The following is a 19,433-nucleotide window of genomic DNA, read 5'->3' on the forward strand; positions in this document are numbered from 1 at the left end:
TTTTGAATTATAGGTCAACTGATTATGGGACAACCTATGAGAAACTGAATGATAAAGTTGGATTGAAAACAATTTTGAGCTATCTCTACGTGTGTCCTACCAACAAGCGTAAGGTAAGAAATGTATATTCAGCTCCTTATTCATGAATGTGACTTCTGTCTGGTTGGCTGACCTCTCTAGTCACCTAAAAATTCATTGCTGTTATTCTGGAATTGGTGATGTAAAGAGAAGTTGATTGATGTTAAGGTGGTGAAATGTCTGACATATGGTAATTTGCAGATCAGCAACTGTGAGCATAGGAGGGCGAGGAGTAGGTATATGATAATGTTTCCGAAAGGCAGCTACAGTCTTGAGTGGATGCAGCTGACTCTTGTAAGGATTCTGACCAGTTAGTCATAGGAATAAAAATGAGCCTTGACAAGATAGAGAAAAAGAAGGTCTTGTCATCTAATGTCCCCTATTTTTTCTCTGCATGGAATAAGTAGACTAGGATTTAAGTGAATAAGTACTTGTCCTACAGCAGGTTGGGAGTTTCATTTCTGAGTTTATTCAGGCTTCACGTGTTAGGATCGAGGTGTTTCTGAAGGAGCTTTGGAGATCATCCTGCACCTTACTCTAATTTTACTGGTCAGGAAACTAATGTTCAAAGAAAGGAAATGATTTGCCCTCATCACAGAGTTCAAGTCACAATTGGAACCAGATTTCAGGTTGCTTAGTTGACAATCATACTATTTCTGCTACATTATATTGCTCCCATTGTTATCTCCTCTTTGGAGATGCTATTTTCTCAGTAAGAAAAATACTCATTTTTACACGAGGAAACCCTGTTGTCTTAGGAGGAGAGTGATACTACATTCGATGTTTGTTTTTTATAAACTTTAATTATCAAAATTTGAATTCTGAGATCCAATTTCTAAGTATTATATTGATTACATAAAACAGCACACACTACTAGAAAATAGAGAAGTGCTGTTCCTTGATACATCCTAAACTGTATTCTGCCTTGATGGTAACACTGATATGCAGGCTCTCCTTTCAGTTTGTGTTAATGTCTCAGACCTTGGGGAGGCTCTGCATTTTGTTATTTGGAATGAGGATGTTGATTGAGAACATTTCTACAGAAACCCTCTTCTGCAGCTGCACATCCTAAGCACTAGATGATCTCCTAATGGTTAAGCCCTGGGTACACCCCCTGTTGCAGTGCATTAAGATCATGTAACTGTGTCATGAAAAATTTCCTCAGATGCTTCTGTTATGTGTCTTGGATTAAGAACCACTCACATAAAGTGTGATGTTTCCTAAACATTTCAAGTTCTTTAGTAGAAACTGCATCACCTAGTAGTTGTGCCTAGATTTTAGAGTCAGATGATTTGAGTAAAAACCCATCTCAGCTAAATAGTGCATTACTGTTATAATTTATTTAATCTTTCTTAGCACAGTGCCATCAAATTTAAAATAGTGATTATTATAGTATAATATCTTCCTCAGAGGGAAAGTTGTAAGGATTCTCTGCAATAAGGCATTTCATATATTTACAACAGAGAAGAGTTAAGTCTTAATGTTTCCTCTTCTCTTTATTCTCCTTTCCTCATTTCCCTCTTTCTTCTCTTTCATATAAGTATAGAAAGAAGTTGGAAGTAATAGTAACAGTTATTCTCTATAAATAGCAGTATTTAGTAGAACTTTCTGCAATACAAATGTTGTCAAATACTATATAGCTAGCTAGTGTGACTAGTGAGTAATAAAATATGGCTGGTAGGATAGAGGAACTGAATTTTTTCATTTCTTTTAATTGTAATTAAATTTAAATAGCTACACATGGCTGATGACCACAGTATTGGACAGAACTATTCAAGTATGTCAACTTCATAAATGTAGATCTATGCCATGAATTTTCCTTTCTTTCCCCTTACTTGCTGATGATTGGTCCAACATCAACAATTATATCAAAACAATTTTGATCTGGTAATAACAGCCCTAAATGGAGGAACTGACATTATATCCTTTATTTTTATTGTGAGATTTAGTTATGTTTGTTAGTTTTGACTTGCTTCTTACAGCACCCATCAATTTTTCTTCTAGTTCACATTTTTAGTAAACTCCATTTAACCATCAACAACTATACTAGGAAATGTGCTATGCCCCATAGAACACAAGAGAAATAAAACTAGCTTTCTACCCTCAAAGGTTCTGTGTTGTAATAGTAAACATAACAAAATGTTTTATAGCTAAAAGTTCCCTTGACATTCTTTCCATTTGGAGGTGACTTTGGATGAGTCATTTGCATTTTCCCATTTGTAAATTGATTCAAGCAAAAACAAAGGGATTTACTGCCAGAGGAAATTTTAGCATTGTTCTAATTAGTGATAGAATCTCTGTTTTGATGCCTTTAGACAGGAATAATAGGGGAAAAAAACGAGATGCTGATATTGAATGTGATTATAGGTTTTTCTATAGTTGAAGAATTTGTGGCAATGATTTGGAAACTACAAGAGTGTTTGTAGGAGCAGAACTTGAAACACCATCCTCTCATGCCCAGATGTAGCTTCTAAGATTGCAAGGAAAGCTTATATAGAATACAGCAAGTGCCCTGCCATTGAATGCACTCATGTCTATGCACTACTATCACTCATACTGCATTCTTAATTTATTGCTATCTGGAGGATGTTAGAAAGAGCATTTGGCCTTGGCATTTAGGTGGAATTAAGACTTGGCAAACCCCATTTCCAGAGAAAGAAAAGTCATTGCCCATGACTAAGAGAAAACAGCTTTTCTTCCAGAAGCAGAGGTGGGTCTGAGCTGTTTAAATCATAATGTTTATGGGTGAGCCTAAGAGAAGGGATCTTTTCCTTTACAGATAAATGGGGCCTTCAGGGTCACTTTCTGAGATGCTGATAGATTTAAGAAATATTGGAGGACGATGAAGGTCTTTACAATGGTGCAAAAATCAATAAAGTTGACATAGCAGTATATTTGTGTACAGTTTTTCTACTTATGAGGTGAATTTATCACCATGAAATATGTACTCCCCTCCCTCAAAAGGGAATATTTGAACCAAAGAGATAATACCTGCACACCATTTTAAAGTGTGAATGTATTCCTCGCATTCAATGAGAGTTTATGTTAAAAGGGATAAAAAAGAAGAAATATCAAGCTTATTAATTATGCAGGACAAAGACACTTAAATTTGTTCCAATTCTCCTAGGACTTTTCTGTCTTCAGTGAAAAGACAGGCTCCTTTAACAGGTTGTATTAATTCTTTTAGGTCTCTAGGGTGCTATCTAGCAGTTAGCATCTTTTGAACCAGAAACTTCTCTGCTTATCACTTCAGTGGAAGCAACTGGAATAAAACTGGTATCAGGGTAACTGTCTTGCATTCCCAGAAAGCTGTTTGGCCTTCACATTGTTACTGCTGTTTTTAGCTGCTTGTTAGTGCAAACTCTGTTCTTAAGCAACACGTCTCCAGTAGTGGGCATCATGCCCTGGCTTTGCAGGCAGCCTTTTAGGGATATTACTGGGGTCAGAGTCAAAAACAAAGCAAACCCTTATTTACAATTTAAATTGATGATCATCCACAGTCTGTTTCTCTGAAAGTCTTCTGTAAATTACAGTTGCTTTCCTTGCATTCCTGTGTTTATAGTAAGAACTGGTATCTTAACATACGTCAGACGAGGGTTAGGATTAGGGTTAGGGTTACAAGACATGTTCCCAGGTCTTAGCTCATGTACACTCTCTTTCCCAGGAACCCTGCACTTGGCCTTTGATATAGGAGGTGGGGGCATAAGAGCAGGAATGAGTGCATCCTATTGCCAGATGACAGGCAGACTAGCTGTCACCATGTCTCGGAAGGAGATCCCTTCCCTCCCCTAGTTCATGATAAATCCCATGGCTTGTTCATGTCAGCAGTGGTTTATTGGCTGCATACATACAATCTGCTGTGAGAAAAGATGATTTAACCTGTACCTGAAAAGAACAGATGGGATATAGAAGGTGATGGGAAGAACTAATACAAATGTAGCAAGGAAAAAAAAAAATCAATGCTGAAATCAAAGCCTCACTCTTAAATTCTCACTGAGTTTATTTGTAGTCTGCCTAAAATGAAAACTTCTTTATACTCTGTGTGCATTTATCAGCTGTACCTTTCTCATCACCCCCAACCAACCTTAGCTGTTCTCCTTTTACAAAGTGTTGTGTAACATCTTCGAGGATTAAAGAATTCAAAATCTCAAGTGGAATTCATTGGGGGAGAGAAGAAAGGGAAAAAGTGTTTTGTTGTTTTAAACTTGAAACAGCCTATTCATTTAGTTGTTATGTCCTTGTATTATGCACACTATGTTCCCAGAAAAGAAAAATCCTAGAGAGTATTCATGCTTTGTATTTCCTGTGTCCCCTCCATACACCACCAGTTCCCTCTCATTTCTGTGTTATCACCACTTAATTAATATCATTCCTGCTGAGGGAGCCTTCCAAGACTTGCATCCTATAAATAGGACCCTGGCTTCTCAGAACACATTGATCATTCCTGCGGGTCTCTTGGTACGTGCCAACATTAAACACTGTTTGCATTTTCTCCAGATGTTTAGGTTTTAATTACCATACTGTATGTGGCACTTTCTAAATAAGCATTTGATTATTATCTTCTTGCCTTTTTTCTTTATATACTGGGCAGGCTTAGGTTCCCTGGACATTTGCTTGGGTGGTCAGTATCATACTGTGACTCTTGGGAACATGGCCGAGCTTATGTTTGGAGCATCTTATGGAAAATTATGAATCATTAAATCAGAACCTAAAAGCTGTTGGAGAGATCCAGATTTGGCTTTTTCATTTACGATAGAGAAACTGAGTCTGCAGCAGTTAGTGACTTGCCTGAGGTTGCCTGCAACTGGCAAATGAAAAACTAAGATGATTAAGCCATTGAAGTAAAACTCAATTCCACTAATGAGATTTTCTCATTCTCTCTTTTCTCCAGGACATCTGCTACTCTTTTCTAGCACTTTCTCTCTTACAATCATGGTTGCTTTTGACCACGTGTAAACCTCCTACTTCCCTTGTTCTGCAAGGTCCTAGGTGGGACAGAGTGCCATGATGAGCTTTGCAGCTGAGCACAGGGCCTTGGTGTGCAGCAGCACATGGCTGACTTACTTCTCAAATTGAACTTAGGATTAGTTAGGTTGGGTCTTGGCCTCCTGGCTGGGATTTGCACAGAAGTACATCGTGAAACCAGCTTTGACTCATTTACTTTCTCTAATTAGGAAATTAATTCTTTTTCAACTGAATAAACAAGGATAGTAAAAAAATCCCCTTAGGTTTTAGTCATTTCTAGGCCATTATGTATAATTTTATCTTTTCTAGCTAAGAAGAGTCTGATTAATATTTAAAATGCCAGGACTTTGCATAACACTCACTCAACAATATCTGGAGAGGCAAAGGCGTGCTCATGTGCTGTTTAATACATCAAAGAAGGAGCACGACATTTCCCTTGGTGGGCACTCGGCACTGGCTCGTTCCATTCTAGCTCTTTCATCTGTCCCTTTGTACACAAGATCTTGCGTTTGCCTCTAATCTTCTAAAAATAATGTATGTTTCATTCATGAAATATGGGATACATGAACTCAGAGCCATAGTGGATGTGACATTTTCCAAACTTCAGACTTAGTGCTAACACTTGCTTACTTCCCTACACTTTAACTCAGGTCATGATGGCTAAAGGGAAAGCTGATCTTATTGATCCTTCCTGGGTACAGCTGAATGTTTATACTGTTTCAGCCCATCAAGCATTGCCCCATTCTCTTCTTGAATATTCAAAAATCAAATCCAAGAAAGCATGCCACATCTATGTTTTTTTTTTCCCCTTTTGGGTGACTGTCCAACAGTTAATACTCCATGTTCCTGGGTTTCAACTATGCTACAGAATAAATAAGAGGAAGGTGATCTGTTTGAAATAGGGACAGATTGCTGGGAGCAGTGCCCACAGTGTACCCTTTCTTTATCCCATTGTGATGCTGAGGAGCCTCTGGAATGTTCCATAGAAAACAGCTTAATAACAAGTCTTTTTTTTTTTTAAAGATTCATTCATTCATTCATTCATTCATTTATTTATTTATATAAGCACTGGGTACAGTCAGAAGCACGGGAGGGTGAGAGAATTCACCAAAGCCAGAGCAGGGAGCAGAGCAGGCAGAAGGACAGAAGTACACTGCAGAGGGGAGCAGCCAGCGGCAGGAGAGGTCTGCGCGCCATGTGGGACCCTTCTCCAGTGGCTGGGGAGCAGCTGGGGATTGAACCGGCGCCTCATAGGCTTCGGGCAGCTTCTCAACCCAGTGCTCAACCGCTGCGCCACCGGGGAGGCCCAATAACAAGTCTTGTGGACCTTTCTTCCTCTGTAGACTGAACCATACCTAAAACAACCATATGATTTGTATTACTTTATATGATAACTAACATTCATAAGTAAATCACGATGTTTGATTTAATACAATCTACTATACAGTAGATATCTACTTGATTTTAATCAATCTTGTCTATACATCTCTAATATCAATGTAAAAAGAAAAGACACGTTTAGAATATACTTTTCTGTACTATATACTTTTAGAATATAGTTTTCCATTATATTTCATGTAGCATTGGGTAGTATGAACGGGTGTTTTGGAAAGAAACTTGAATATAATATCACATATTTATTATTCCTCATTTATAAGATTTTGTGTCTACCAATGAATAAGCATCTAATATATTAAATTTAAATCATGAATTGCTGATTAAAAAACAAGTTATAGCTATATGAGAAGCAAGTTTATAGGATATTGATGTCATGATTCAGTGAGTCTTTTTTAGCCACATTTCTGTTTTTAAAGAAAAAATGTAGGTGGCTCACTTGATGGAAAGGTGGTACAGCTACAGACCAGTCTTTTCAAAGTTTTAAAAAGTTGGTTTCAGGTAATATCTCCCTACCAATGGATGGGGGTGACAGGAACTCTATCCTTTGGTTTTATTCCTTTTTAATAAACAAAATTTAATGAAGTTAATCATAGTACAGGCCTAAATTATTCTACAAATATTATGAAGTAAGAATGTTCTGGCAACTGCATGTTTATACCACTGACTGAGTCTCAGAATGTAGGTTGCCTTTATGGCCAGAAGAACGTAAGTTCTCATATATAAAAGGAAACCTGTATCAAAGGGAAATCATCCTTCAAATATGCATACTGCACTGGCTGCTTAATAGCTCTTTGGGGAGCACATTTTTCTTATTTAGTTATTTATCAATCTACTTATTTACTTTTGCTCATCATCTGCCCTATTAGAGCTTATATTCTCTGCAGTTTGGCTGGCTGAATGTTAAATGTCGATCCATTACCCTTTTGTGAAGGTCAAATGCATTATTTCAGGTTGGTTCCAAGTTACAGTCTGCTATGGAAAATGGTCAGAGGTCTTTCCAACATTCTGGTCTATTTATTCCCAGCATACTCCCTGTGGTTTCTCAGAGGTTTCCATCATCTGGTGTTTGACATACTGTATCTAGAACATTTGTTTCTAGTGAATAGCCTGCGCTGTTCTCACAATGGATGGAGATGAATGCCGGCTACTACAGGAAATTCGCCATATTTACTAGGGTGGGGATGTTTCACTCCAATATATCAGGTCTGCCCCAAGCTTTCTCTTGGTGCTGTCAAGAAAAACAAAATCAATGTTGACGAATCTTTAATAAAACCACTTTTTTCTTCCCTGGAGAAATTAAGAGCATGCTATCAGCCTCAGGAACTAAATTGTTCCCATTTAACCATTTCTTTTTCTGATCTGACCTATTTCTTGACCAAATCTTTTGATGAGTTTATTGCTGTGTTCCTCTATGCATCCTCCTCCATAGGGTCCCTAACTTTTAACACACTTCTCATTCCATAGCTTTCTCAATCAACTATATAAAATGCTTATTGCAAAACAAAAACTACAGCTTCTAGGCAATGAGGTGGGCTTAGAGCTTCACAGGTAAGAAGGCCTGTAGTTTGGGATATATAATTTGATGAATGGGAAAATACAATTTTATGCAATCTTAGGATACTAAGTATTTCCAGGATTGACTGCATCCACCACCAGAAATGAGCATGCTTGTAGTGAAGAAAAGGGCAATGTGAATGGATGAAAACAACTACAAAAATGGGGAATCATAGAATATTCTAAATGTACAACCTTTCACAGATAAGAGCAGAAGAGGTGTGGGAGAAAAGGCAGTGATGTTATCCTAAGAGTGAAGATTGTAAGGATTACTGCGAGTAATTTAAAGGAACAAAACAGTGATGAGAGAAAGCTAAGACAAAGAGCACAGTGAGACATAATGTAACAGAAAAAATAAGAAAAAATAATAAAATCAAATAAATATTTTCTGCAGCAGGTCAAGAATCTCTTGAGATCTCTCAGAGAGGAGAACACATTATAATTTACCAGGAACTTATTAAGACTTTCAGAGGGAGTACAATTTACTCTTATCTCTCTGTTCTTCCTTGAGTGCTTTCAAAGGGGTAAAAGATGTTGATGGCTGTGGGTGAAATTGGTTTTGCCAGGAAGGAAAACACAATTATGACTCAAGTGTGGGGGGGTGGCAGGCCCAGATCTAAGTGCCCCCTCCTCACAGCAAATGCAAATACCATTGCTGCTGCCTGCACTTAATGAACTTTTGTCCTCCCTGCTCCCCCTTACGTCTGTGGGATGGCCTCAAGTTGGTATGCATATCTTGTAGTTTCTGCACTAGTCAGGTGTACTAGCCCGCACCTATTTGCAGTCACTGTGGAGCTACATTTGTCATTCAGAGGTGGTCATTGTGAATTTTTGTGCCGTGGAGCCATTAGTTGTGGTGGACTGGTTAGTGTAATGGACTCTGGAGCCAGTCTGTCTGGCTTTCAATTCCAGCTAAGCCAGATACTAGCTTTTTCCCCTAGATGCGGTTTTATTTGTTGGTTGGTTTGTTACTCTCCATGATATAGTTTCTTTGTCTTTAAAATAAAATATAATGATTGCATCAGTATTGTATGGTAGTTATGAAAAGAGTCAAAACAAGCAAAGAGCATCACCTGATACATTGCAAGGTTTCAATAAATGTTAGTTTCATTGTTATCATTACAATCGGTTTCAAATTATATGGCCATGTCTCATGCTGTCATTTGTCAATTCAACCAAAATATTAAGTATCTATTTGTGCCAGATCTTTTTTTAAGAAGTAGGGAGTAGAATGAAAATATAAGTCTTTGTTCTTAAGGATTCCTGGAAGAGGAGAGGAATGTATAAGCAGTCAGCCACAGTACAGAACTTATTTATCATAATAGCTATGTACATAGAACTCTTATCTGTGGGGACTTGAGGAAGGCTTCACAGAGAAGCAAATATTTGTCAAAGGTGAAGGGAAAAGAAGATGAAAATGTTCTTTTAGCATATCTGTCGTGAGAAGCCAGTTCACAGACCACAGTGTATTCATGTCTTTGGTTGAACTGCAAATATTAAATGAATAAGTCTATATCTTTTTGACTCCTTAAACATGTTCTTTTCCATTTATACATGACTATTATGAATAATCAGATTAAAAAATGTCTCCATTATTCAATTGAATTATAATTTTTTAACACAATGACATGATTTTGATTGTTACAAACTTTTTTTTCTGTCTTGCTTATTATAAAATCAATAAATGGATAGTGTTGACATTCTCAAGACTGAATTGATAAAACTGAGGTTTGATATATTCAGCATTTATCTTGAGTAACTATTGATCAGTCAGATCTATTGGTGAGATATGGAGAAGCAATTTTAAGAAGAAATAAATTGACACATTTCATTGTATGTCTGACTTATGCATGGTTCTTGTGAGCACATCGGTTGAATGTTGAAAAAAAAAAAAAAAAGACATGAACCTTGCATGGTCCTTATGGAGTTTACCATCCTGCTGCTGCGGTGAAATTAAACATCAGTGAATATAGAAGGTGATGGATTACATGGTACAGATGAGCAAGGCTCTGATAGTCTGCAGAGGACTGTGGTCTGGGACAGTCAGGAAAGCAGCATGAGGGGCCTTAAGCTGTCCAGCAAAGCAGACTGGAACAACATGGGGTCATGGCATTCACAACAGAACAATACATTTTTTGTAGAAACACATTTATAAATTGCTAGACATTAGCATCGCTAATATGAAAAAAACAGTACAGAGCCCTCTGCATACAAGGACGTTGAAGAGAGAGTTATGTGGGTAGAAATTGAGTATGAGATTTTTTATTGTTTCAAGAACTGTACGTTTCATTTCCTGAAATCTTAGTAACTTGGTAATACATATTACATGTCTTACTCTTTTGTATCATAAAAGTGCTCCTCAGTGTGCTCCTTTGACACATTGTTGGTACAAGTACTATGCCTGTATCCTCCAGTTGCTGCTTTAGAAAATTTAGTCCCCTTAAAATTATTGAACCTTAGGAGGGCACCCACACAAGGGCACACGTGAATACCTGGGCAACAGGAAAGGGAGAAGCATGTAATGAAGCATAACAAGAAGCAGTCAAGTATTTGCAGGGGTGAAACCGTACAGACCTGGGGATGTCAAGGTTCATGGGTCCTCACTGTGCAAGACACAACTCAGACATGGAGTGTAACAATGTCAGGTTTTTTTTTTTTTTTACAAGGGGAAATTGGGAGAGAAGGAAAAAGGAAAGAGTTTCTAAGACCACAAATGGCCATCTGTCCTGCACCAGATAGTGTCTGCAGTGTCCAGCAGGCCAAACCAAACACTTCTTGTAAAAGATGGAGCCTGGAGTGGGTGTTACACTGATAAGCCAGGACTAGGACCCAACTTATGGTGGTAGCTGGAGGTGATCACAGGTGGTACTGCTGAGGCAGCACTGCATCAGCAATGAGGAGGCTGGGCTGGCCAACACCAGAGGCAACAGCAACAGGAGACAACTCAAGAGGTGGCACAGGCAGAGCACCTCGGTACCGATGGGGCAGACAGTGCTAGAAGATCAGGCAGTGGAGGCCAGACTTTAGAGGCAGCACCGGTGGTGATCCAAAGCAACCACTCAGATCAGAAGTGAAGCAGGAGAGATTGTTTGATGGGTTGGACATCTGAAGACAGGAACTGATAGTCTTCCCAGGCTAGAGTGGCCAAATCTGTCTGCTCTCCTGGCTTTTATGACTTTTAGGATCTCTTTGCTCCTCCCCTTGTTCCCAATAGCAGAGCAGTTTTCAAACCTGATTTATGTGCTTTCAAAACTTGCTCAGCTTTGAAAACCCAAATCCCACCAGTGCTTGAAGCCCGACCTGCACGAAAGTCACTGTCTTGGGCTGTGTGTGTGTATGTGTGTGTCGGCTGGGACAGGGGTGCTCGGGAGGTTGCTGAGGTGGGCCACGGTGGAGCATGGCCGAACCCAGAGCTGTGGCGCTCCTTTTAGAGGGGTTCAGGAGTTACCTTGTTTATCCCAATGACTAGAATTTCATCTTTTCTGCCATTACTTTCTAAAAGGAGCCCAGATATTCTTAAAGGAACAGCTCCAACTTCTTAATGATTGCTGATGTTTTCTCCTTCAAGAAACCAAAATTTTCCTGGGATGGAGATAGCTTTTGGAGCCAAACCCATTCAGCTTGACTCAAATAATTATAGTGTTTGACTTCCAGAGGATGTCTAGGAAAAGAACTGAACTGGTGCTGGGGAAAATAGATGTGGGATTCTAAGGAAGGGACTAGTCTGATATTAGAAACAGTATACTTTCTTTTGAATTTAATGTAATGTGATGTTTGTGTATGTCCACTCCTTATACCTTATTATTAATGCATTCTTTAAGCAACAAATTTACATGTTTCTCCACCGATTAATGTGGTCTTTGTTCCTTGAGACCAAACCCTGTATGCCTCCATTGGAAGTACATTACTGACATTTACAAACTCCCACAGAGGACTCCGTCAATTACCACCATAGATGCCCATTGTTCCAAGAGAGCTGACCTTTACCCCTAGGCACCAATTAAAATCTATTGCTTCTTATCCCTGCAGTGCTTGCTGTAATTCTGGCTCAGTGCCCTGTGTAACTGGTGGGATGCATTCTTCTTAGTCATCTTCTTGTTTTTCTTTGCATAATAAGAAGTGAGTGGCATGCAGATTGAAATGCATATTTTCTTTGAAAGAAAAAGGGGTAGCCCACCAGTGCTAACAATGGTTTTCAGTTAAATAACCCTTTCAGTCAACACAAATAAAGATGCTAAATAAATAACTAGGCAAAATTTGGGACATTACCTGCAGGTTTATCCCAGATTCACATATCCGTAGACCTCACCAATTACTTCCTGATGGTAATTTGTTGCTAATAACAGGCCATTCTGTACTAGTTGTACCTGGTCTGCTCCATGGCAAACTGACTGAGTGACCGAAGTTCCAGAGGGTAGGAAGTCAGGCACTCATAATTATGTAAGTTACTACCAAAGTGCTAGTGTGCTAGTCTTTCAGGTAAACTTAATCTCCTTTCTATAATGGAATTTGTGGTCAGGGGATATAGAGTTTCCTGGGATCAGAGGTGTTTATCATGTGCAGATTGGTGTGCTGTTTTAGGAAAACTGTGCTGATTTTAGGAAAACTGACCTAATGTATATTGGGAGGTATAGCATGTCTTTTGTAGCCTGCTACAGTTTTTACTTAGACTTCCCTCACCTCTGTTGGTCTGGAAGGATGATGCTGCTGACATTGTCTCGGAGTTTGAAGCCAAATTCTAACGACCCAGTTATTTTGGTAGAAACGGTCAGTGTGAACACAGTGGCCCAGAACAAGTCAGTCTGTACTCACAGACAAGAAGTTCTGATTTACTAAAAGGAAATGGAGCTTGAAATTTGCCTTCTCCTGTTCACTTTGAAATTCCAGATCTAAGTGAGTTAAAGTTGACGGACAGCCCTGTCCTTTTATTGTAGAGATGGCCTCTTCCTCCCACCTTCTCCTTCCACAGTTAGTGCAAATAACCAGACCGAAAGAACCCAATTAGTTCTCTGAAACAGAGAAAATGGTTCCTGCAGTTACATTAGGCTCCCCCCATGCGCCCTCTCTTTACTATGTGAAATCTTATAAACTTGTGAAGATTATACTTGTATGAGGGCTTCAAATTTCCCCCGAGCCACAACATTGAGCATTTCCCACCCACAGACCTGGTACAGCTTGGAGTGTGAGTGAGTGAGCGGGAAGTTGTCTGGCTCCCTGGAGATCCATGTCAGCATTCCATTACCCAGCAACCAATGGAAACTGGTTAAGCTCATATGATAAAGCCCAGAAGATTGTCAAACCCAAACTATTAGGCTCCATTTATTATAAATACAAAGTTTTACCCATAGTTCATTATTTTCCACCCAGACAAACCCAACTCAGGGGAATTACAAAGAACTCTGCGGCAGACCTCTCCTGCCTTGCCCGTGCTCCCCTCAGCGGTGTACTTCAGTCCATCTGCCTCTGCCGCTCCCCACTCTGTCTCTGGTGAATCCTCTCACCCCCCGTACCTCTGGCCTACACCCCAGCTCTTGTATGCATAAATAAATAAATCTCAAAAAAATTAAAAAAAAAACTTAGTCATATTTAACAACAACAAAAAAAGAACTTTGCAATAAATGTATGGGAGAAATGGTGTTGAAATTGAATATTACCTGTCTACAACTTCTTCTTTCATTGCCTTCTCCCCTCCTCCCAACCTCCTTTCATTACACCCAAAGCTCATTTACATGAAAAAGGGAAGTATAGACCACCTTCTATATTCAAAACAGCACATTTTCAAGCAGATTATAAAAATATGTGTATTGTATCATTGTAGCATCCACACAAAAATATTGTGAGGCAGGTAGGAGAGGTTAAGTTTTTTTTTTCATACCTGAGAACTTCTTAGTGATAAGTGATCTTTAACTGGAACTCAGATTTTTGCATTTCTTGTCTTTGTTATTTGTTATAATACAGTTTATAGTTATAGTATAGTTTAACAAATATTATAGTATAGTATAGTATTTGTTATAGTATAGTTTATAGTTTTCTAAACATTGCTCCAATTTTCTTGTCTGAAAGGGTTGCTTTTTACTACTGTTCTTGAGGCTAAGTACTGATTCCTCTATAGACCTTTAATAAATTTCATGTTTCAAATATGAATTATATAATCTCAGATAAAATGCAAAGCACCGAGAAAATGTAAAGGCAAACCGTATGTCACATTTTAAGTCAGCTTGTATAAAATCATTCACCCTCCTGCTTATCATTTCAAGATAACAGCCTTGACAGTTTTATAGGATAAGCCCGATGCTTTTAGAAATCTGAAAAGGACTCCATTTATAACGCTCCAAGGAAATCTTATTTTAACTCCAATTCTCAGCACCAACTCCCCAAAGAACTCAGTAAGTACTTGCTAATAAGTAAATGAATTCATGAATAAAAAGATAAATAAAAGGATGTGTTTATTTTTTTTCTTTGATATGCCTAAAATTAGTTTTGCCAACAATAAACAGAATAGATTTACTGTTGCAGGAGAATGGACAGAATGAGCCTCACAGTGAAACAGGATGTCGGGTGCTATCACCACCTAAGGGCAGAGTGCAACAGAGGGCAGGCCATTGTGGGTTTTCACCTGTGCACTCAATTGCAAGACCATTCAGGTGCAGAGAACAGCAATAATGGGGTCCATTTAGCAAAAGAGTTACTAAGGCCACAAGTGACTGGCTGTCTCATCCTAGAGAGGGTCAACAGTGTCCAGAAGTTCCAAACCAAATGCTATTTATCCAAGATGGCACCATCCCACCGAGGGCCTGGAGCACATGGCATGTGGGCAAGTAGCTGGCTAGGATCCAACTCACAGAGGTAGCTGAAGGCGCTCACAGGGAGAGCCATTGAAATGCACAGCAGATGCAGCAACAGTCTGAAGGTTGGGATGAACAATGTCAGATCCTGAACTAAACAATAGCAGAGGTAGCAGCACAGAGGTGGTGCTGGACCAAATAAATGGCTCTTTGAGACCCAGGCCTGGGGCCTTTGATGCTCTTTTTAGGTGGTGGCAGCAACAGGACCAGAGGCAGGTGCAGCTTCCTGGTCCCTGCAGAGCTCTTCAGCTCCCTTCTTCAGAGGTCAGCTGCTGGAAGGTTCTATTCCTTCTTTCTGAGACCAGGTACAGAGTCAGAAGAGTCCCAGAGTCTGGGGGAATCCCAAGATCTCTCCTGTCCTGCCTTGTATCCTCTTTCAGAGTCCCCCGCCCTCGTTGATAACTCCTGATTGGACCATTTAACCTGGCTGGTGCCTGAGGGAGGGGCTGCCCACAGGCTGCAACTTTTAGTGTGGGTGGGAAAAACCACCATGTTTTTGCAACAGCTTCTGCTGCTTAGGAGGAGGTGGGAAAACACCTGTCTTGCCCTGCGGTCCACAATGTAGGGCCCTGGTTTCAATTCTATTCTGTCATGCCCTTCCTGGTACTGAAGCTCTGAGCTTTTCTGGAGGCCTAGTAGACTGCCACTCTTTATTCACAGAATGTATTTATGCGTTGGGGTGTCCTTTTCCATTAGAGGAAATGTATATCTGAAGTGCATCTATCCTGCTCATTACACCTGTGGCTAAGTGACGTGAGGATGCAGACAACTGGCCAGTATTAGTGCAATGATTTGTTCAGAGGAAGTTTCCATTGTCCTGAAGGAAGCTCCCTGCAAGAAATCACAACTGAGGGATGTTTCTTCCAGCATTGCCTGTGTCTGCTGTGCTGGATGTGTTATTTCCCTTATACAGCTTTATTCATGGGCTTTAATTAGTCATGGGACACTCCATTATTGCATTAAGTCTTTGCGATACACCATCATGAAATTCCTAATTACCCTCTTTTTGTACTACTCCCTCTCAAGTCCTTAGGAAAGAGATCCTCTTCAAAAACTGATTTCCTCCTGGAGAGTGGTGGCCAAAAAAAAAAGGAGAGGATGAAATTTAATTTACTCTGTTAAGATGAGACATATGAATAAGCCCCCCCTTTTCTTTGTTTTTCTTTTCCTACATCAAATGAAAGAAACTATTAAAACTAGAGGGGAGATATAAAGTCTCAGTAAGTTTAAACTAGGCTAACATTTGAACTAGAAATCTCCCTTTGCCTCTTAAGCTAAGTGTTGTTTGAAGTAACGTACATTTTTCAAAGTGGAATTAGAAAAACACTGGCTTCTGCTCCTCAGATTGGTGATAACAAACTGTAAGCTGTAAGCGACTTACATGTGAAATGTACTGAGAACATTCCCACGCATAATGATAGTTTGTGCAGAAACAAAGCACAACAAAACCCTGAAATCAGCAGGGCAAGTGAGTAAACTCCATTTTCAAGTTGCAGAAACTAAGACTGGGGGGCCTCCTCTGGTGGCGCATCGGTTGAGCTCTGGGCTTCGAGGCTGCCCGCAGCCTCTGCAGCGCCGGTTCGATCCCCAGCCACCGGCGAGGGTCCCACATGGCGCGCAGACCTTTCCTGCTGCCCGCTGCTCCCCTCAGCAGTGTACTTCATCAGTCTGCCTGTTCTGTTCCCTGCTCTGGCTCTGGTGAATTCTCTCACCCTCCTGTGCTTCTGACTGTACCCAGTGCTTGTGTAAATAAACAAATAAAGAAAGAAAGAAAGAAACTAAGACTGGGAACGAGGGTTGTCCTAGTTGTGTAGCTGTTAGCAGCACAAGGACTTGGTAAACTTGGGGTATTTATTTTTCATCTTTCAAAACTTTATTAAAAATTAAATTATTGTTTTACATGCTTGTTAATATTTTGACAGCATAGGATTTTTCCCCCCAGGTATGGTTACCATGGCTCTCCCACCACCAAAACACCCATAGTCCTGAGCTTCTTGGTTAACACTCACCTTCCAAACATTAACAAAGAATGTAATCTCCCTACAGCCACCGTCATTTCCCCTAAGTGTACATGGGAAATATTACCATCTGCTCTGGGAAGCGAGCATTAGCTATAATTCTGTTTTGCAGCCATTAAGAGAGGAGTGCTGTAGTTGTGAATATTTTGATATCTTTGGATTTCCCTGCAAGACATGAAATTCTTAAGGCCATGTCCACCTGCCTTTCAGAGACTACTAAAATGAAGTGGTCAAATTTGTACTAAGACCTATAGATATAAGATTGAGATTATATCTCAATAGATATAAGAATCATCCAGGCAGCTCATTAACATGTAGATTCTGAAGACCTCTTTCAAAGAAATCTGAGGTCCACAATATCTGAGAATCTGAATTTTATCAGGATTTACTGCCTTTCATTTCCACATAATTCTGTTACATATGAGATTACTCTTCACTGCACAGAGATGAGCTGCACAGGCAGTACATTTTCATCAATACAGTCATCATTTTTCAGATGAGCCATTGTTTAATTTTTATTTTTTCAAAATAAATAGGTAGAGTTTTGGTGGTGGCACAATTATAAAACGTTTCTTAAGTGTTTTGGAACTAGCTGCCCTCTACTGGACAATGGAGGATTTGATTTGAAATTTGACCATTTCTTTCTCCATTTGTCCCTTTGACTTGAAAAGTGGGTTCATTACTCCCATCACAGAAAGACAGCCATATCATGCATTTGCTAGCTGGTGGAATATAGGACGATCACATATGGATGTGTTCTGGCATCTCTGAGATTTAATGAAATGGATTAGTCACTGTCTTTAGAGACGATCCAGGAAGCACAAGGTGCAGACAGTACATTGCCCTTCCACCTAGATGTGAAGTAAGTAGGGGCTGGAATAAATACTCCTTAATCACTTTATGGCACAGAGCTGTTTACAGCAATTTAACTTTGCAGAGCCGTGGGAGGCCACTATTACCGTATTTTCAAAGACATTTGTTAAACTCAGGAAGGGGGTCTTCTTCAGATTTTATTTTTTGAGAGTTCCACTCCATTATTCCAGGGTTCTGACTTCATTCGTTTGCACAGCAAGCGACTCTGTCTTGGTATGAGACACAGGCATCCTACACAGGCTTATTAAACACAAACTGCTATTCAAAGTACCCATGAGAGAGAAACATGAAAAATAAAAGGAAAAAGATGTAGGTATTAAAAAAAAAAAACAGATTTGGGAATAAATTCCACACGTATTATTGTCTGCAAGGTGCATGCAGGGGCGGATTCTCATTGCTTTTGTTTGGACCAATGAGAGAGTAGTTTCCAAGAGGCAGAGGGGTGTCAACTTTCCCCATCACTCAACTAGAGCTCCACCCGCCTCCCGAATAAAGAAAGAGGGTGCTGACCGTGGATACTTTTCATTTCACAGCTTTGACAGCTCCTCATCCTCCCTTCACAAATATGATATGTGAAAGAGGAAACAAAGACAGGTCTCTTATTTGTAAAGAGACAGTATGAATGTACAGAGCACATTTTCTTGGTTTCATTGATAGCCAGGTGCTCATGTCAGACTAGCAAACACAGTCTGGAGACTTTGCTCATAGTAAAGGAGGGTGTAGGATAAATGGAAGAATGAATGGTTTGGATACCACCAGATGCCTCTCCTCCAGCCCTTTCCTTTGAACTCAGCAACACTGCCTCCCTCCGTCCCAGCGTTGTCAAAGCCTGGCTGTCATTCATCTCCTCTGCGGTTTGGCAGTCATGTCTTCCATGTTCTTGCAGTGACAAGGGGAACTAAACAGAGCTAGCAGAGGGGTGCTGGCACTCCGACGAGCTCTATCTGGAACACCAGAGCAGTTCGGATCCTGCCATCTCCCCCAAAGAGCAGGCTGGCTGCACAGTGTCTCACCTGAGATGGGAATACCCGTCCCTGACGCTAATGTTTCTCTGCCAAGTCCAAGGTCAAGCTTTATTTCTAATGTCCAGTGACCTGGAGGAATCTTTTAGTCTGGGAAGTATGGGTATTTAAATTGTATTTTCACATAGCTTCTCCTCCTCCTAACAAGAAAGGGAAGGAAGGAAGAAAGCAGGAAGAAATAAAGGGAAAAAGGAAGGAAAGAAAAGACAGAATGTACTTTGCCCTTAAAAAAAAAATAGTATGTAAAAACTGAATGTGAGTCTGATGTCTTGACTCAAATTCCACATCTTGTTTTCTTTACAACTGGCAGTAAAACAGACAACTACTTCAAAACTCTCTCAGCTTTTCTCTGAACACGTTCTATATCCTTTTATTTCCTGTTGCTCTTCTTGTTTAAATCTTCGGTTATGTAAGAAAGCAAGGAGCAGTGTGACTGCTGTATGTGGCATCCTACCTGCATTTAAGTGATGCTGAGCAGTGGTGAGGAGTGGGGGTCCCACAGGCAGCCATACTTCACCCAGATCCCAGCCTCAGTGACTCTGGTGTGTGCTGGAGAATGCAGTTCTCTGTGAATGGGGAAGGTAACAGGGATGAGTGTTTTGAGGAACAATTAAATGAAACCATACACACAAAGCCAGTGAAGAATAGTCTTGAGTATTAACTAGGTAGCAGGCACAGAA

The 19,433-nt window shown here is 39.9% G+C and overlaps 1 protein-coding gene across 5 annotated transcripts in view; it reads left to right on the forward strand.

Annotated features, from left to right (window-relative positions):
• Positions 1–19,433, forward strand: part of SORCS1 (sortilin related VPS10 domain containing receptor 1) — a 464,079-nt gene that overhangs the window by 249,865 nt on the left and 194,781 nt on the right. For all 5 annotated transcript variants that reach the window (XM_054689905.1, XM_054689903.1, XM_054689902.1 and 2 more), the window contains exon 3: positions 14–113. In XM_054689905.1, the coding sequence (XP_054545880.1) occupies positions 14–113 (100 nt within the window). The remainder of the gene's footprint in view (positions 1–13; positions 114–19,433) is intronic.

Source organism: Talpa occidentalis, unplaced genomic scaffold, assembly GCF_014898055.3.
Source record: "Talpa occidentalis isolate TD23 unplaced genomic scaffold, MPIMG_talOcc4v2.1 talOcc4.8, whole genome shotgun sequence".
Lineage (NCBI taxonomy): Eukaryota > Metazoa > Chordata > Mammalia > Eulipotyphla > Talpidae > Talpa > Talpa occidentalis.